The sequence below is a fragment of the Balaenoptera musculus genome, chromosome 15, assembly GCF_009873245.2.
Source record: "Balaenoptera musculus isolate JJ_BM4_2016_0621 chromosome 15, mBalMus1.pri.v3, whole genome shotgun sequence".
Classification (NCBI taxonomy): Eukaryota; Metazoa; Chordata; class Mammalia; order Artiodactyla; family Balaenopteridae; genus Balaenoptera; species Balaenoptera musculus.
The window spans coordinates 78,083,318-78,096,757 of record NC_045799.1 but is presented as its reverse complement, the minus strand read 5'-3'; the positions used below and the strand labels follow the sequence as shown (position 1 = coordinate 78,096,757).

The window sequence follows — 13,440 nt, the reverse complement described above, 5'->3', positions numbered from 1 at the left end:
GCCCTCACCACCCGAGGGGTTGCCTCCAGTTTCCTCTGAGTACACAGAGGACCAGCACCTCTCTCCCCTCCAGCCCCCGCCAGAGGCTGACCTGGCCTATTTCATTCAAAAACTAGTCCTCTAAGAAAAATGGAACTCCCTTCCTCCAAATTAAGTAAAAACAAAGAGGTTGGGGAGAAGCCAGGAGCAGCTGTGGAGAAAAGTGGGCATCCTCTCAGAGGCCCGACGCTGAGCCGGGAGGATCCAGTGGTAACACGCGTCGTGGGCCGGACAGTCTGCACGTGGGACATGCTTGGTCCACTCAGCAGCTGTGATTATTCTTGGTATTACGGAAAAAGGCCCCTAAACTCCCACCACACTCCAGAGGCATTCAGGACACCTCCCGGTGCCACCAGCGTCCCTCAGGCAACCCAGGTCCTACTTTCCTGACATTTAACTGCTGCCACAGTTTGCTGCCTGGGACCGGCCCGTGTGCTCTTCCTGCTGGCTGCCCTGAGATGTGGTGTCACCCCTCCCTGTCAGCTGCAGCCTGGTTTGGGGGTGCTGTCCCCGGCAGATCAGACACGACATAGGGGAGGGGAAATTTTCCATGTCCCCTAACATGTGTTGAGCACCCACGGGATGCCTGCAGCCCCAACGTGCAGATAAGTCTGCGTCCCACGGGGCCTTGGGTGGCATGGGTGTCACCTCCTCTGGGAAGGCCTCCTTGATTCCTGGCTGGGTTGGGGTTGTCCCCCCCCACCCCATGTTTCCACGAGCCATGCACTGACAGTTATCAAGCCCAGTGGGTCACCGAGTGTTCCTCACTGTCCCCTGCCTCGTCTAGGGCTGTGCTCTGTACTCTGCTAAATGCCCAAGGGCAGCACCGCATCCAGATGGGACGGTGCTCGTGAAATATTTGTCCAAGACGAATACTATATCAAGACAGTGAGCTGAAATGCTGAGAGGTGACATGGCGTGGCCCATGCGTGGCCCTTTGGGGCCTGGCATTGCCTCTCACAAGGCGAGGGCAGTGTGCAGCCCAGCCTGCCCTGTCTTTGTCTCTCTCCACCCACTGGCAGCGGTGCAGCAGGAGCCTGCTGGGGGAGGTGGGGTTGGTGAGTGAGTCCTGCGCGCCCAGAGAGGTGCACAGGTGACAGCCATGTCCAGCAACTACGGGGACCTGAGCTTGTGGGCTTGCTTTGAGGTGCTGTCTTTTAATCCAGAAGGCTTTTTGTCATGTACGGACTGAGTCCGGCCCTGCCCTGAGCTTGAGAGGAGACAGAGGCGTGGAACTATGAGCTGATGGAACGAGAGATTTAGAGGAAACACCTTAAAGATCAACCCTTCTTTCTACAGATGGGAAACTGAGACTTCAGGAAACCCAGAGTGCGTGGTAGAGTGAAAGACGAGGACTTTTGGGTCAGACAGAGTATTCCTGGCACTTAGCGGCTGTGTGACCTTGGGCAGGTTACTTAACCTCTCTGAACCTTTGTGGCTGTGGTGAGCAGTGGCCGTGACCGCGTCCGGGAAAGCTGCCAGCAGAGCATCCAAGTGCTCGTTGGGTGAATCCAGGCTGATCTTTCCCTGGCCTGTGTGGTGCTGCCGTGCCTGTGCAGAATGCCAGCCACCAGAGCAATCCCTGGTGGCAGGGGGTTAGCTAGATAGAGTGTCCTGCACCTCTCTGCAGGCTCTAGGTGGCCCTGGGGCCCAGGGCTCAGTCCTAGTTGTCTGCTGACCTGGAGGAGGGTCAGGTTGATTCTCGCCACATCTGGGGTCCTGTAAACTATCTGGAAGGGCCATGTTGGGGCGTGTGGGAAGATGGAGGGCTCCAGGGGGTGCTGAGTTTGGGGTCTTGGTGTGGCCGAGGGGAGCCATCACTCCCCAAGATGGGGACACAGGAGGAGGAGGTTATCTGGGATGCCTGACATTTGCAGTGTCTCGTGGGCACCCAGGTGGCTGGTTGGCCGTGGTTGGAGAGAGATTCAGGAACTCCGAGATACGGCAGATCTAGGTTCCAGAGTCAGGAGCGCGGGCAAGAACAGGGCCAGACCAGGGACAGCGGGTGAAGGAGGAGGAGGCGCCGGGCAGCGCGGGAAGCTCTCTGCCCTGCGGGGCGGCCCTGGGCTGGGAATGGAGGCCCCTCCCTGGCGGTGGTGCAGGGAGAGGGCTGGGCCTCCTGGCCGGGGTGTGAAGGGCAGGCGGGGGCAGCAGACAGTCTGAGTGGCACACAGCCCTTGGCTTCCTAAATGGAACCGAGTTCTGTGAGATTTTCCAGATTAGCACAGGGGTGGTTTTTCTTCACAGACCCATTCTGTCTGCTCTGCCCCTCACCGCCCAGGCCCTGGCTCCCTGCTGGCTGCCAGCTCCTAGTCCCCACCCCTGCCCCAGAGGCCCAGCCCGGTGCTTACTGTGCGAGGGTGCCCGGGCCCTTCCTGGAACTCTAGCTCCCTCCCCAACCCAGGGCACCAGCCCGCAGCCCGGACCTTCTCCATGCCATCCACTCCCGCCCAGCCCGGCCCTGCCTCTGGGGGGCTCCACGGACCCCAGCTGCTCTTCTAGGCCAAGGAGAGGAGTGAGGGGAGCACAGGGGCCAAGCAGAAAGTGCCCGTGGAGGGCTGCCCTGGACGCTAGGCCGGAAGCGTGTGCGGCCCCTACACCCCCAAAACACGCCTGTCTCCCTGGTCACAGGCCTGGGGCTCTTGGTCTGCAAGGCAACCAGGGTGAGTTCTGAGAGCCCAGCTCAGTCAGGCCAGCACACACTGCTGGACCCACCCCTGCCCCCTCCCCTGGCACCGGCCCGGGCTTTAGCCGCATCCAGCACGTTGTGACCTTTCTCCCTTCAGTGCCCACGCATGGGCCAGTCCTACACCTGCTGTCTTTTCCCACCCGCACCCCACTCGTCACAGACCCCTACCTGCCTTCCAAGAGACCACTTGAACTTCCTGCTCTCCCAGGGGGCCTCCCCAGGCTTGCACGGACGGGGTAGGCACCCCGATTCATGCCCCACGTCTCCCCGGAGGTGTCCCCCGTCGCACTTCTGGGCGCCACCCCTGCTGGGCTGTGAGTTCCTGGGAGGAGGCCCACGGCCTCCCTCTCCTCGGGGTGCTCCATGCCTGACATGGGGCCTGTACGGGGGAAGGTGTTCAGAGGATGCGGGACGGGTGGATGGATGTACAGACAGACGGCTGAGGCCAGAAACAGGCTGCAGGGGAGTGGGCGGGCCCTGGAGAGTCTGCGCCAGCAGGTGAGGGTCTGGGCCGCCATCGGGGAGAAGGAGCAGGTCCGGTGGCCGAGACCATGCCGACCCTCACGCCCCCTCTTCTTCCTCTTGTAGATGAAGATGATGCCAACAGACTTGGGGAGAAGGTGATCCTCCGGGAGCAGGTGAAGGAGCTCTTCAACGAGAAATACGGTCAGTGCGTGGCGGGGGAGGGCAGGGCCTGGGGGGCAGCCTTCCTTGGAGGTGCCCCTCCCTCTGCAGCCAGCCTGGCCTCCAGTTGCCCCCAGCTGGCCTGTCCGCTCCCTGGGGACATAGTTGCCCTGTCCGAGACTGATGGGAGCTGATCCCTCATTCTCCCCACCCAAGAAAGGGGAAAAAACCCTGATCTGTGGTGCACACAGTGGGGATGGCTGTGGTCAGCATTTCTGTTTCTCTAGGGCTGGGCTGTGTGGCGGAGGCCGTGCCCCACGGCCAAGTGCTTGTTCACACAGACGCTTGTCTGCCCAACACACACTCAGCCCTGAGATTCCAGAGGAAGGCATCTGATCCTGCTGTCTAGGGGCTCTGTGTCGGGAGGGAACTGGCCGTGGAATGTATGAAAGGTGCCAGGTCCTGTGCAGAAGGCATCCAGGTGCCAGGGCAGAACCCAGGATGGTGCAGTTGATAATACGGTTACCACTGATGGAGCATTTTCTAGATTACTGGGTGCCAGGCTGCACTAGGTGCTCTATATACATTTTGTTTGTGATGAATTTAGTAGTATTGGCTCCACTTTGTATTGTAGCAGAGAAAGACAATTTTAAAAAAAAAAGAATTTCAGAGAGTGACAAAGGAAAACAGGAAAATGTAGAAGTGTGATGAGGGTAAGAGGGGGTAGCTGTGGCCTGTCTGGATCGGTGAACCAGAAAGCTCCTTGGGGACTTCTCTGGTGGCGCAGTGGTTAAGAATCCGCCTGCCAATGTAGGGGACACGGGTTCAAGCCCTGGTCCGGGAAGATCCCACATGCCGCAGAGCAACTAAGCCTGTGCTCCACAACTACTGAGCCTGCGCTCTACAGCCCGCGAGCCACAACTACTGAGCCCGCGTGCCACAACTACTGAAGCCCACGCACCTAGAGCCCATGCTCCGCAACAAGAGAAGCCACTGCAATGAGAAGCCCGTGCACCCCAATGAAGAGTAGACCCCACTCGCCGCAACTAGAGAAAGCTCACGCACAGCAACAAAGACCCAACGCAGCCAAAAATATAATTAATTAATTAATTAATTAGGGGAAAAAAAAAAAAGAAAGAAAGCTCCTTGGAAGAAGGGACGTTTTAGCCAGAACTTGAATGTCAGGCGGGGACAGACATTAGAAGGAAGCTTGCCAGGCAGAGGGAACAGCTCAGTGACTGGGGAGCAGCGAGAAGGCAGGAGGGCCTGGAGTGGGAAGATGTCCCGATGACGGGGTGGGGAGAGGTGGGCAGGCCAGGACTCCAAGTTGGGGTTTCATTTTGAGAGTAACAGGAAGCACCTCTGCTGGTGGTTTGTGGTGTCTTTTTCACTTTTTATTTTGGAATCAGTTTTCAAACATATACAAAAGCAGAGAGAATGACAAAATGACCCACCATGTAACCCAAACCCAGCTTCTGTGCTTACCAACATTTTGCCAATCTTATTTCATCTATTTCCACAGGCACACTTTGATAGGTTTAGTACTTTAAAACAAATCTAAGACATCCCATCATTTCAGCCACAAATACCTAAGTAAGAACTTTTATGTTTTCTAACACAATAAGAGTGGATTTTTAGCAGGCATCAGGTCCTCATTTGTCAGGTCCAGGCGTGCACACTTAACAAATCATTGCACTGGGCATGTGTGAAAGTACCTGTTTCATTGCCAGTGTTGGATATTGCTTTTTTTTCTTTTTTTTTTTTTTCTGGCCGAGCCTTGAGGCATGCGGGATCTTAGTTCCCTGAACAGGGATCGAACCCATGCCCCCTGCAGTGGTAGCGTGGAGTCTGACCGCTGAACTGCCAGGGAATTCGATGGATTTTTTTTTTTTAATTTTATTGAAGTATAGTTGATTTACAGTGTTGTATTATTTCTGCTGTACAGCAAAGTGACTCAGTTATATATATTCTTTTTCATATTCTTTTCCATTCTGGTTTATCACAGGATATTGAATATAGTTCCCTGTGCTATACAGTAGGACCTTGTTGTTTATTCATCCTGTATATACTAGTTTGTATTTGCTAATCCCAAGCTCCCACTCCTTCCCTCCCCCACCCCTCCTGGATTTTTAGTTTTGCTAATTGGATAAAAAAAAGTGATGTGTGTGTTGACTTTTAAACTCTCTGTGGTGCAGTGGCTACTGAGTGGGGCTGTGCTGGGTCCCAGCCGTTCCCCACAGAGCTTGGCTTTGACAGGGAACATCTTCCCTGACTCCCTGTGCCCTCTAGGTGAGGCCCTGGGCCTGAACCGGCCTGTGCTGGTCCCTTACAAACTGATTCGGGACAGCCCAGATGCTGTCGAGGTCACAGGCCTGCCCGATGACATCCCTTTCCGGAACCCCAACACATATGACATACACCGGCTGGAGAAGATCCTGAAGGCCCGGGAGCACGTCCGCATGGTCATCATCAACCAGCTCCAGTGAGTGCCCCCAGCACCTGCGTCAGGGTGGGCAGGGTGGCGGGGGCCATGGGAGAGGGTGCTGCTTGGATCTGGGAGGGGAACCCCCAAAGCAGGCCCAGCCAGGAGTCAGAGAGAGAGAGAGACAGAGAGAAAAGGAGAGAGAGGGACCTTTCACTTGCACAGAATCCAGGAGATGGACTAGCTTAATACTCTCATCTTAAAGTTCGGGCAACTGATACCCAGAGTGAGGAAAGGGACAGTGTAAGTTACAGTGGGTCAGCTGGGCTCTAGACCCAGGTATCTTAGTCCATTCGGGCTGCTGTAACAAAATACCACAGACTGGGTAGCTTAAACAAAAGAAGTTTATTTCTCACCATTCTGGAGGCTGGGAAGTCCAAGATCAAGGTGCCAGCGGATTTGGCGTCTGGTGAGGCTCTTCCTGGTTCACAGATGGCCCTCTTTTTGCTGTGTCCTCACATGGTGGAAGGGACAAGGGAGCAATCTGGGGCCTCTAATAAGGGCACTAATCCTGTCTCGAGGGCTCCACCCTCCTGACCTAATCACCTCCCAAAGACCCCACCAACAAATACCATCACATGGGGGATTAGGTTTCAACATTTGAATTTTTGGGGGACACCAGCATTCAGTCTGTAGCCCTGGATGTCTTGATTACAACCCCTTTCAACTGAAACACAAGGCCTCAGCATTCATGGGTGTTTGTTTATTTTTTTGATTTTAACTAAATTTGATTTTTTTTTTTTACTATTCCCCTCATGTTTACCCATTTTACTGTATTTAGAAAATAACAGTAATTCAGTACCCCCACCCCCCAGAGACAACCACTGTCTGTATTTTACTATATATCCTTATAGTGTTTTTTAAAAAATACAGTAGTTTATTTGACTATTTTCGGATTTAGAAACAATACACACGGCAAACTTGGGAAAATACAAAAAGGTAGAAAAACGAGGAAGATAACCCATAACACTCCTATTCAGAGTTAACACTGGTGGTGCTTTTTTTTTTTTTTAATATTTATTTATTTATTTATTTATTTGGCTGCGCCGGGTCTTTGTTGCAGCATGCAGGATCTTTAGTTGCAGCATGTGGGATCTAGTTCCCTGACCAGGGATTGAACCCGGGGCCCCCTGCACTAGGAGCACAGAGTCTTAACCGCTGGACCACCAGGGAAGTCCCTGGTGGTGAATTTCTTTCTTAGTTTTTCCTCTACCCATATTTTCTTTTCAACTTTACACTCCATGTTTTAAAATTAAAATAGTATTTGCATGTGTCAAAAAAATCAAATTATTCAGAGGGGTCTCAAATGAAAAGTAGAGGTTTCCCTTCCTTCCCAACTCCAGTCCACCCCCTGAAGTAACTTCTGGAAAATAGGAGAAAATGCCCACCCCACACCCTGTAGGCATACTTCCCACAGAGAACCACCAAAGACATTCTGGGATTTTCCTTCAATGTTTCCACTTTTCTTTTAATGCCTGTCAGATATATATTTTGAAAAATGAAACTGAGATCAAACAGTATTTATCTGTAGACAGTAAGTAAAACTTGCTGTTTCCTCTCTGGCTATCTTGCATGTATTTGACCATTATCCATTTCCATGATAACTCCCTTTAATGACTGTTTAGATAGACCATAATGTCCTCTACTGATGGACATTTAGGTTACGTCTAATTTGTGGGGGGTGGTTCATATAATAACACTGCAAGTAAAATAATCAATAAAATAAAAAGTAAAAGATATATTAAAATACACTACTGTCTCAAATATCCATTTACATAAATCTAGGCACACACTTTTGATCACTTGGTCAGACGACACCCTCGCTCTCTAGAGGAAACCAGGTCCTGAGACTGGCGATCATGCACCTGCTCTGGGCGGGGATGCTGACCGTTTTCATCCGGGTCTTACCTGGCTAATGTTCCAGCAGTGGCGGCATCTCATCTCATGTCATCTCACGAGAGATGTCGCCCAGACTCAGGGAGCAGGTGAGAAGGAGGAGGGGAAACCTCATTTTCTAACTGCCACCTCATCTTTCTCTTTTTCAGACCTTTTGCAGAAATCTGCAATGATGCCAAGGTGCCAGGTAAGTCAGAGGCTAAAGAGGCCATCCTTGGGAAATCCCTGGCAGTCCAGTGGTTAGGACTCTGAGCTTCCACTGCAGGGGGCACGGGTTCCATCCCTGGTCAGGGAACTAAGATCCCACAAGCCACGTGGTGTGGCTGGAAAAAAAAAAAAAAAAGGCCACCCTTCTGCCTCTCAGGGACCAGAGTCTATGAACAGATCTGGGCCAAGTGGCACGCAATAGAGGGAAGTGTAGTCCCCCTGCCCAGTACCTCCCCAGGGAGCCTGAGATCTCCTTCTGCAGCACCAGTATCCCCAGGTGCTGGAAGGCCAGGAAGCCTGCAGGCGCCTTTCAGAGAGGCCCTGCCACAGAGGGTCAGATCAGCTAGAGAGGATCAGCTAGAGAGGGTGTCAGATCTGCTAGAGAGGATGAGGGACAGGCTGGAACCAGCAAGAGGGGGCATCAGGTAGGATGGGGAAAGTCACCTGGGGAGGGGAGGAGGGGTGATGTGGGGTTGGCAGGGGTGAGGCAGGCGGGCGCTTCCCGAGACTGGCTGGGCCCCCTAGATTCTGCCTGCATTTGCAGGGCAGCACCTGCACCAGACCCTGGTCTTCTGGAACCTTTCAGGGCGCAAGAACCTGGGAAACTCTGGGATTCTGATTAAGCAGGTGTGCCATAGAGCTCGAGAGGATGGAGCCCTGGGGATTGGGAGGTGCATCTCTGATTAAGAAACACCCATGTAGTCCCACCTCTCACGGTACCTCTGGGAAACTGAGGCCCAGGGAGGGGAAGGGACTTGCCAAGGCCACATAGTGAGTTGGCGGCCGCCTAGAACCTGGTGTCCGGACCATCCCTCTGAACCACAGGCCACCGTGGACTGCAGGCCCCAGCGTGGCTGTTTAATGGGGACAGTGACGGAATTCAGCGAGGTGGCCCCACCCCAGCCTGAGACCCAAGATGGTCCAACTCCAGATGGTCCCAGTTCCCCTGGGACACCACAGCCCGGGGTGGCACAGGCAGCCAGCAGCCACCTCCTTCTAGCATGTGCTGATGCCACAGGCATGGCACTAGGCACTCATGGTAGGGAGGTGACTAGGTTTGGGGGCTGCTCCCAAGTCAAAGGCACACTCGCAGAAGGCTCCATGGAGGCCTCAGGGAGGCGAGTTTGGGACAAATGATCAGAGACTGGATGCTGTCACTTACATCCACCCCCCCCCCACCATGGCCATCTTTAGGGTCTTACAGTGACCCTAGGGTGGCCACAGCCCGGGGCCAGCACCTCTGGCTTGTTTGCATGTGGAGCCTCCTACAAAAATCCCTCCTCCCTGGCTCACAACCTGGGCTCCTCCTGCCTCCAGAGTCTCCTGTTTCCCGGGGTCTTTATACCACATTCCAGACTCCAGGCTCTGGTTTTGCTTCAGCAGCTGAACAAACAATTGCCCCCTGGGCCCAGCCTGCCCTCATGCTGTGTCATTAAGACCCTTCTGGTGGGCTGTATCAGTAACCTGTCCATCCACTCAGTCAGGCCCAATCCCCACCTGTGCATCACACAGCTGCAAATCGTTTTTTTTTTTTGGCCTCGAGAATGCGGGTTCTTAGTTCCCCGACCAGGGATGGAACCCCGTCCCCTGCGGTGGAAGTGCAGAGTCCTAACCACTGGACCGCCAGGGAATTCCCCAATATACAGCTGCAAATCTTTTTGATAAGTCTTACATATTCACATGAATTGAATTCAGCAGCAACACAACCCCTGCTAGTCCTGCTCTGTGCTGGGCTTGGTACTAGGCTCTTTCATACACATAATCTCCTTTGAGTCTCATATCACAGTTGTCCCCTCTTGGCTCAGAGAGGTTAATCAATTTACCAGGGTCACACAGCTAGTAAGTGGCAGCAGTGGAGTTTGAACTTAGGACTTCTGGCTCTAAACCAGGGTTTCTTTCCATTGGGACACTGCCTGTCTACTAGTACCTGTGACCTGTTATCATTCACAGCAAATCAGATCTGGGTCATCACACATCAGCGGTAACAGTAGCAACGATACTGATACCAATTCTCAGTTTCTGACTGTTTACTGGGGACCAGGCACATTAGCTCATGTGACTCTCCCAGCAAGCCTGCAGGATCTTACATTTTACTTGTGACAAAACGAAGGCCCGTTGGCCACTAAGTGACTCCCCCTAAGACTTAAGTCTGTGTGGCTCTGAGTCTGGGGGTTCTGGGGAGGCCGGGAGCCCGCAGGCTACATGGTCTGGCGAGGGTATAAGGAAACCCTGGGCCTGAGCTGAGCCTGCTGGGGAGACCTGCCTGGGGGAGGAGGCTCTGTTGTTAGCAAAGCAGACAGGTGAGCGGGAGCAGGAGGGTGGGCGAGTGGGGCGTGGGGCTGCTTAGGGAAGGAGGCTGGAGAGACGGGCCTCAGCCGCTGGTGGGTCGGGAGCCTTGAGTGCTGAGAAGGGGACTTCAAACCTGAGAGCGAGGCCTTCTCCAGGGGGGGTCAGGAGGCCAAGACACAGTGGCCCTGGCACCCGGCGTCAGCAACCCTTTCTCCCACCAGCCAAAGACAGCAGCCTCCCCAAGCGCAAGAGAAAGCGGGTCTCCGAAGGGAATTCCATCTCCTCTTCCTCCTCCTCTAACCCGGAGTCAGTGGCATCCACCAACCAGATCTCACTCGTGGTAAAGTTGCACAGACCTGGACCTGACTGCTCTTCTCTCTGGCTTTCAGCCGGCACTCGGGCAGGCTCGTCTACTCTGGAGCGTGGGTCTGGGGCGCGGGGAGATGCTGGGCACTGAGTAGAGTCTGCAGACACATCTGCCTGCCCTACGCATGAGATGGTCCAACCCCCTCTCTTCAGGTGCCCACAGGCGCCCGGGGAAGGAGTTCATACCCCCACTGTGCAGATGGGCAAGCTGAGGCCGAGGAGAGGGAAGGGACCTGACCACCCACTCGGCAGGACCTCAAGCAGACTCCTGGGTTTCCGGGGCAATCAGATGCTAGACTAATCTCTGTACTCACATCACATGCTCTGAGCCACAGCCCTGTGAGGTGTTCCCTGCAGTATGTAGACAAGGAAAACCAGGGTCAGAGGCCGAATGACTCTGTGGCCTCATGGCTGGTCAGTGGTGGATGGAGACCCCACCTCCAAAGCTCCACCTGTTCTGTCATGTGGCTGGATTTTTCTCTCCCACCCACGAGGAAAACCTCATTAAGAGCACACACTTGAGGGTTCTTTCTGATTTCAAAATACTAGCTTTGAAATCCCAAGTCCAAATGGGGAGAACATTGGAAGACAGTTGAAAATGACTTAAGGATTTGTTTATCCTTGGACCCCTTCCTGCTAAACCCCGAAGCTCAGGCTTTGCCTCTGTTCCTGCCAGGGTGCTCACAGAGGGTCCCTAGCCCCTCCCACCACCCAGAGAAACAGGACAGCTGCTTTGGAGCCTGAGGCCTGGAGGGGGCTGAGTTGATGGGGGTGACCAGCAGTTCTGAGCCAATCCCCAATTCCCTCCCCACATGTCTGCTCACATGGTTAGCCCCCGGGACACAGGTGGGAATAGGTCAGAAGGCTCCAGCCCAGGCCCCATACCACTGGTGAACTGCGTGACCTTAGATAGGTCACGTCCCCTCTCTGGGCATTCCATGGCCTCAAAATAAATAGCATCTGAGGAAGCCCTTCAGAAAGCAGCGCTGAGTGTTCTGGTGTGCTCTCCACGTCACCTGGAGTCCTAACCCGGGCTCTCTGTCCCCCTCTTTCTAGCAATGGCCAATGTACATGGTGGACTATGCCGGCCTGAATGTGCAGCTCCCGGGACCTCTGAATTACTAGACCTCAGTGCTGAATCAGGACCTTACTCAGAAAGACTAAAGGAAATGTAATTTATGTACAAAGTGTATATTCGGATATGTATCGATGCCTTTTAGTTTTTCCAATGATTTTTACACTATATTCCTGCCGGCAAGGCCTTTTTAAATAAGTAAAAAAAAAAAAAAAAAGCATTGCCTTTGTTCCTAACTGTTGCGTGTTCTCTCTTGGAATTTGTGGCTGCAGCTGTCACTGGAACGAGGTCAGGAAACCCAGCTCAGGTGGCCTGCTCAGGCCCTCCGTCCTTGCCAAAACAGAGGCGGTGGCCCTGACCATGGGGCCCTGGGTACAGACTTCACTCATTTGGCTGCTGCTGGGGTCACATGACCTCAGGATGTGGCAACACGGAAGGCAAAGTGCTAGGCTGACCCCCCTGGCCTCAGGGATCATTCAGTGTGGTAAGGGGCCGTCTTGTCCTTGCCCCAGTAACTCAGGTGAAGTCAGAAAAGTCAAGTATGGGGACTTCCCTGGTGGCACAGCGATTAAGATTCCGAGCTCCCAATTCAGGGGGCCTGGGTTCGATCTCTGGTCCAGGAACTAGGTCCTACATGCCACAACTAAGGAGCCCAAGTGCTGCAACAAAGGAGCCAGCGAGCTGCAACTAAGGAGCCTGCCTGCCGCAACTAAGACCTGATGCAACCAAATAAATAAATATATATATATATATTTTTTAAAGTTAAGTATGATAAGCAAGTATGGAATCTCCATAGCTGGAGGGAAGGCATCTTGGCGAAGGGGCTTTGGGTTGGGCCTGGAGGGCTGGGGTGGGTTTTTTGTGTGTGTGTTTTTTTTTAACACCTTTATTGGAGTATAATTGGTTTACAATGGTGTGTTAGTTTCTGCTGTACAACAAAGTGAACAGCTATACATATACATATATCCCCATATCCCCTCCCTCTTGCGTCTCCCTCCCACCCTCCCTATCCCACCCCTCTAGGTGGACACAAAGCACCGAGCTGATCTCCCTGTGCTACGCGGCTGCTTCCCACTAGCTATTTACATTTGGTAGCATATATCTGTCCATGCCACTCTCTCACTTCATCCCAGCTTACCTTCCCCCTCCCCATGTCCTCAAGTCCATTCTCTCTGTCTGTGTCTTTATTCCTGTCCTGCCCCTAGGTTCTTCAGAACCATTTTTTTTTTTTTTTTTTTTAGATTCCATATATATGTGTTTGCATACGGTATTTGTTTTCCTCTTAAAAATACGGAACGCTTCACGAATTTGCGTGTCATCCTTGCGCAGGGGCCATGCTAATCTCTGTATCGTTCCAATTTTAGTGTATGTGCTGCCGAAGACAGCACCTGGGGTGGGTTTGTGATAGAGTTCTGGGTACTGAAGCAGAGTGATGGGCCACAGCTGCTTCTCAGAAAGACCACTTTGGTGGCAGGTGGAAAGGTGAAGGAAAGGATGAGACCGGAGGCAGAAAGACAAGTCAAAAGGGCCTGGCGGTAGTACAGGCCTGGCACCCAGTGGCCGCTCATTCAGTCCTGGTGGGGAAGGCAGGGCGCCCTTACCTAGCACAGAATCAGGAAATGGTCCTAGAAGCACATTAGGAGTTGGTGGGACAAAGCGGGGAGGGCTGGCGCAGGACGGTGGGACAAAGCGGGGGAGAGCCGCACGTGCCAAGGCAGGGAGGCCCGGACTGAGAACCTGGAAGTTCCAGGAACAAGGAGTCGCTGGAGCAGC

General features: G+C 53.5%; 1 protein-coding gene and 1 non-coding gene across 6 annotated transcripts in view; one reads left to right on the top strand and one right to left on the bottom strand.

Moving 5' to 3' along the window:
- GTF2IRD1 (GTF2I repeat domain containing 1) overlaps window positions 1–11,884 on the top strand; it is a 113,109-nt gene extending 101,225 nt beyond the window's left edge. For 4 of the 5 annotated variants that reach the window (XM_036827446.1, XM_036827445.1, XM_036827442.1 and 1 more), the window contains 5 exons: window positions 3,317–3,394; window positions 5,642–5,834; window positions 7,880–7,917; window positions 10,448–10,566; window positions 11,649–11,884. In XM_036827446.1, coding sequence (XP_036683341.1) covers window positions 3,317–3,394; window positions 5,642–5,834; window positions 7,880–7,917; window positions 10,448–10,566; window positions 11,649–11,717 — 497 coding nt within the window. In that variant the 3' untranslated portion in view covers window positions 11,718–11,884. The remainder of the gene's footprint in view (window positions 1–3,316; window positions 3,395–5,641; window positions 5,835–7,879; window positions 7,918–10,447; window positions 10,567–11,648) is intronic. The other variant, XM_036827444.1, reaches the window with a different exon arrangement.
- Window positions 11,885–12,951: 1,067 nt separating this feature from the next.
- LOC118882145 lies at window positions 12,952–13,055 on the bottom strand. Its single transcript, XR_005016696.1, has one exon. It is a non-coding gene; the product is annotated as a U6 spliceosomal RNA (small nuclear RNA).
- Window positions 13,056–13,440: the final 385 nt, after the last annotated feature.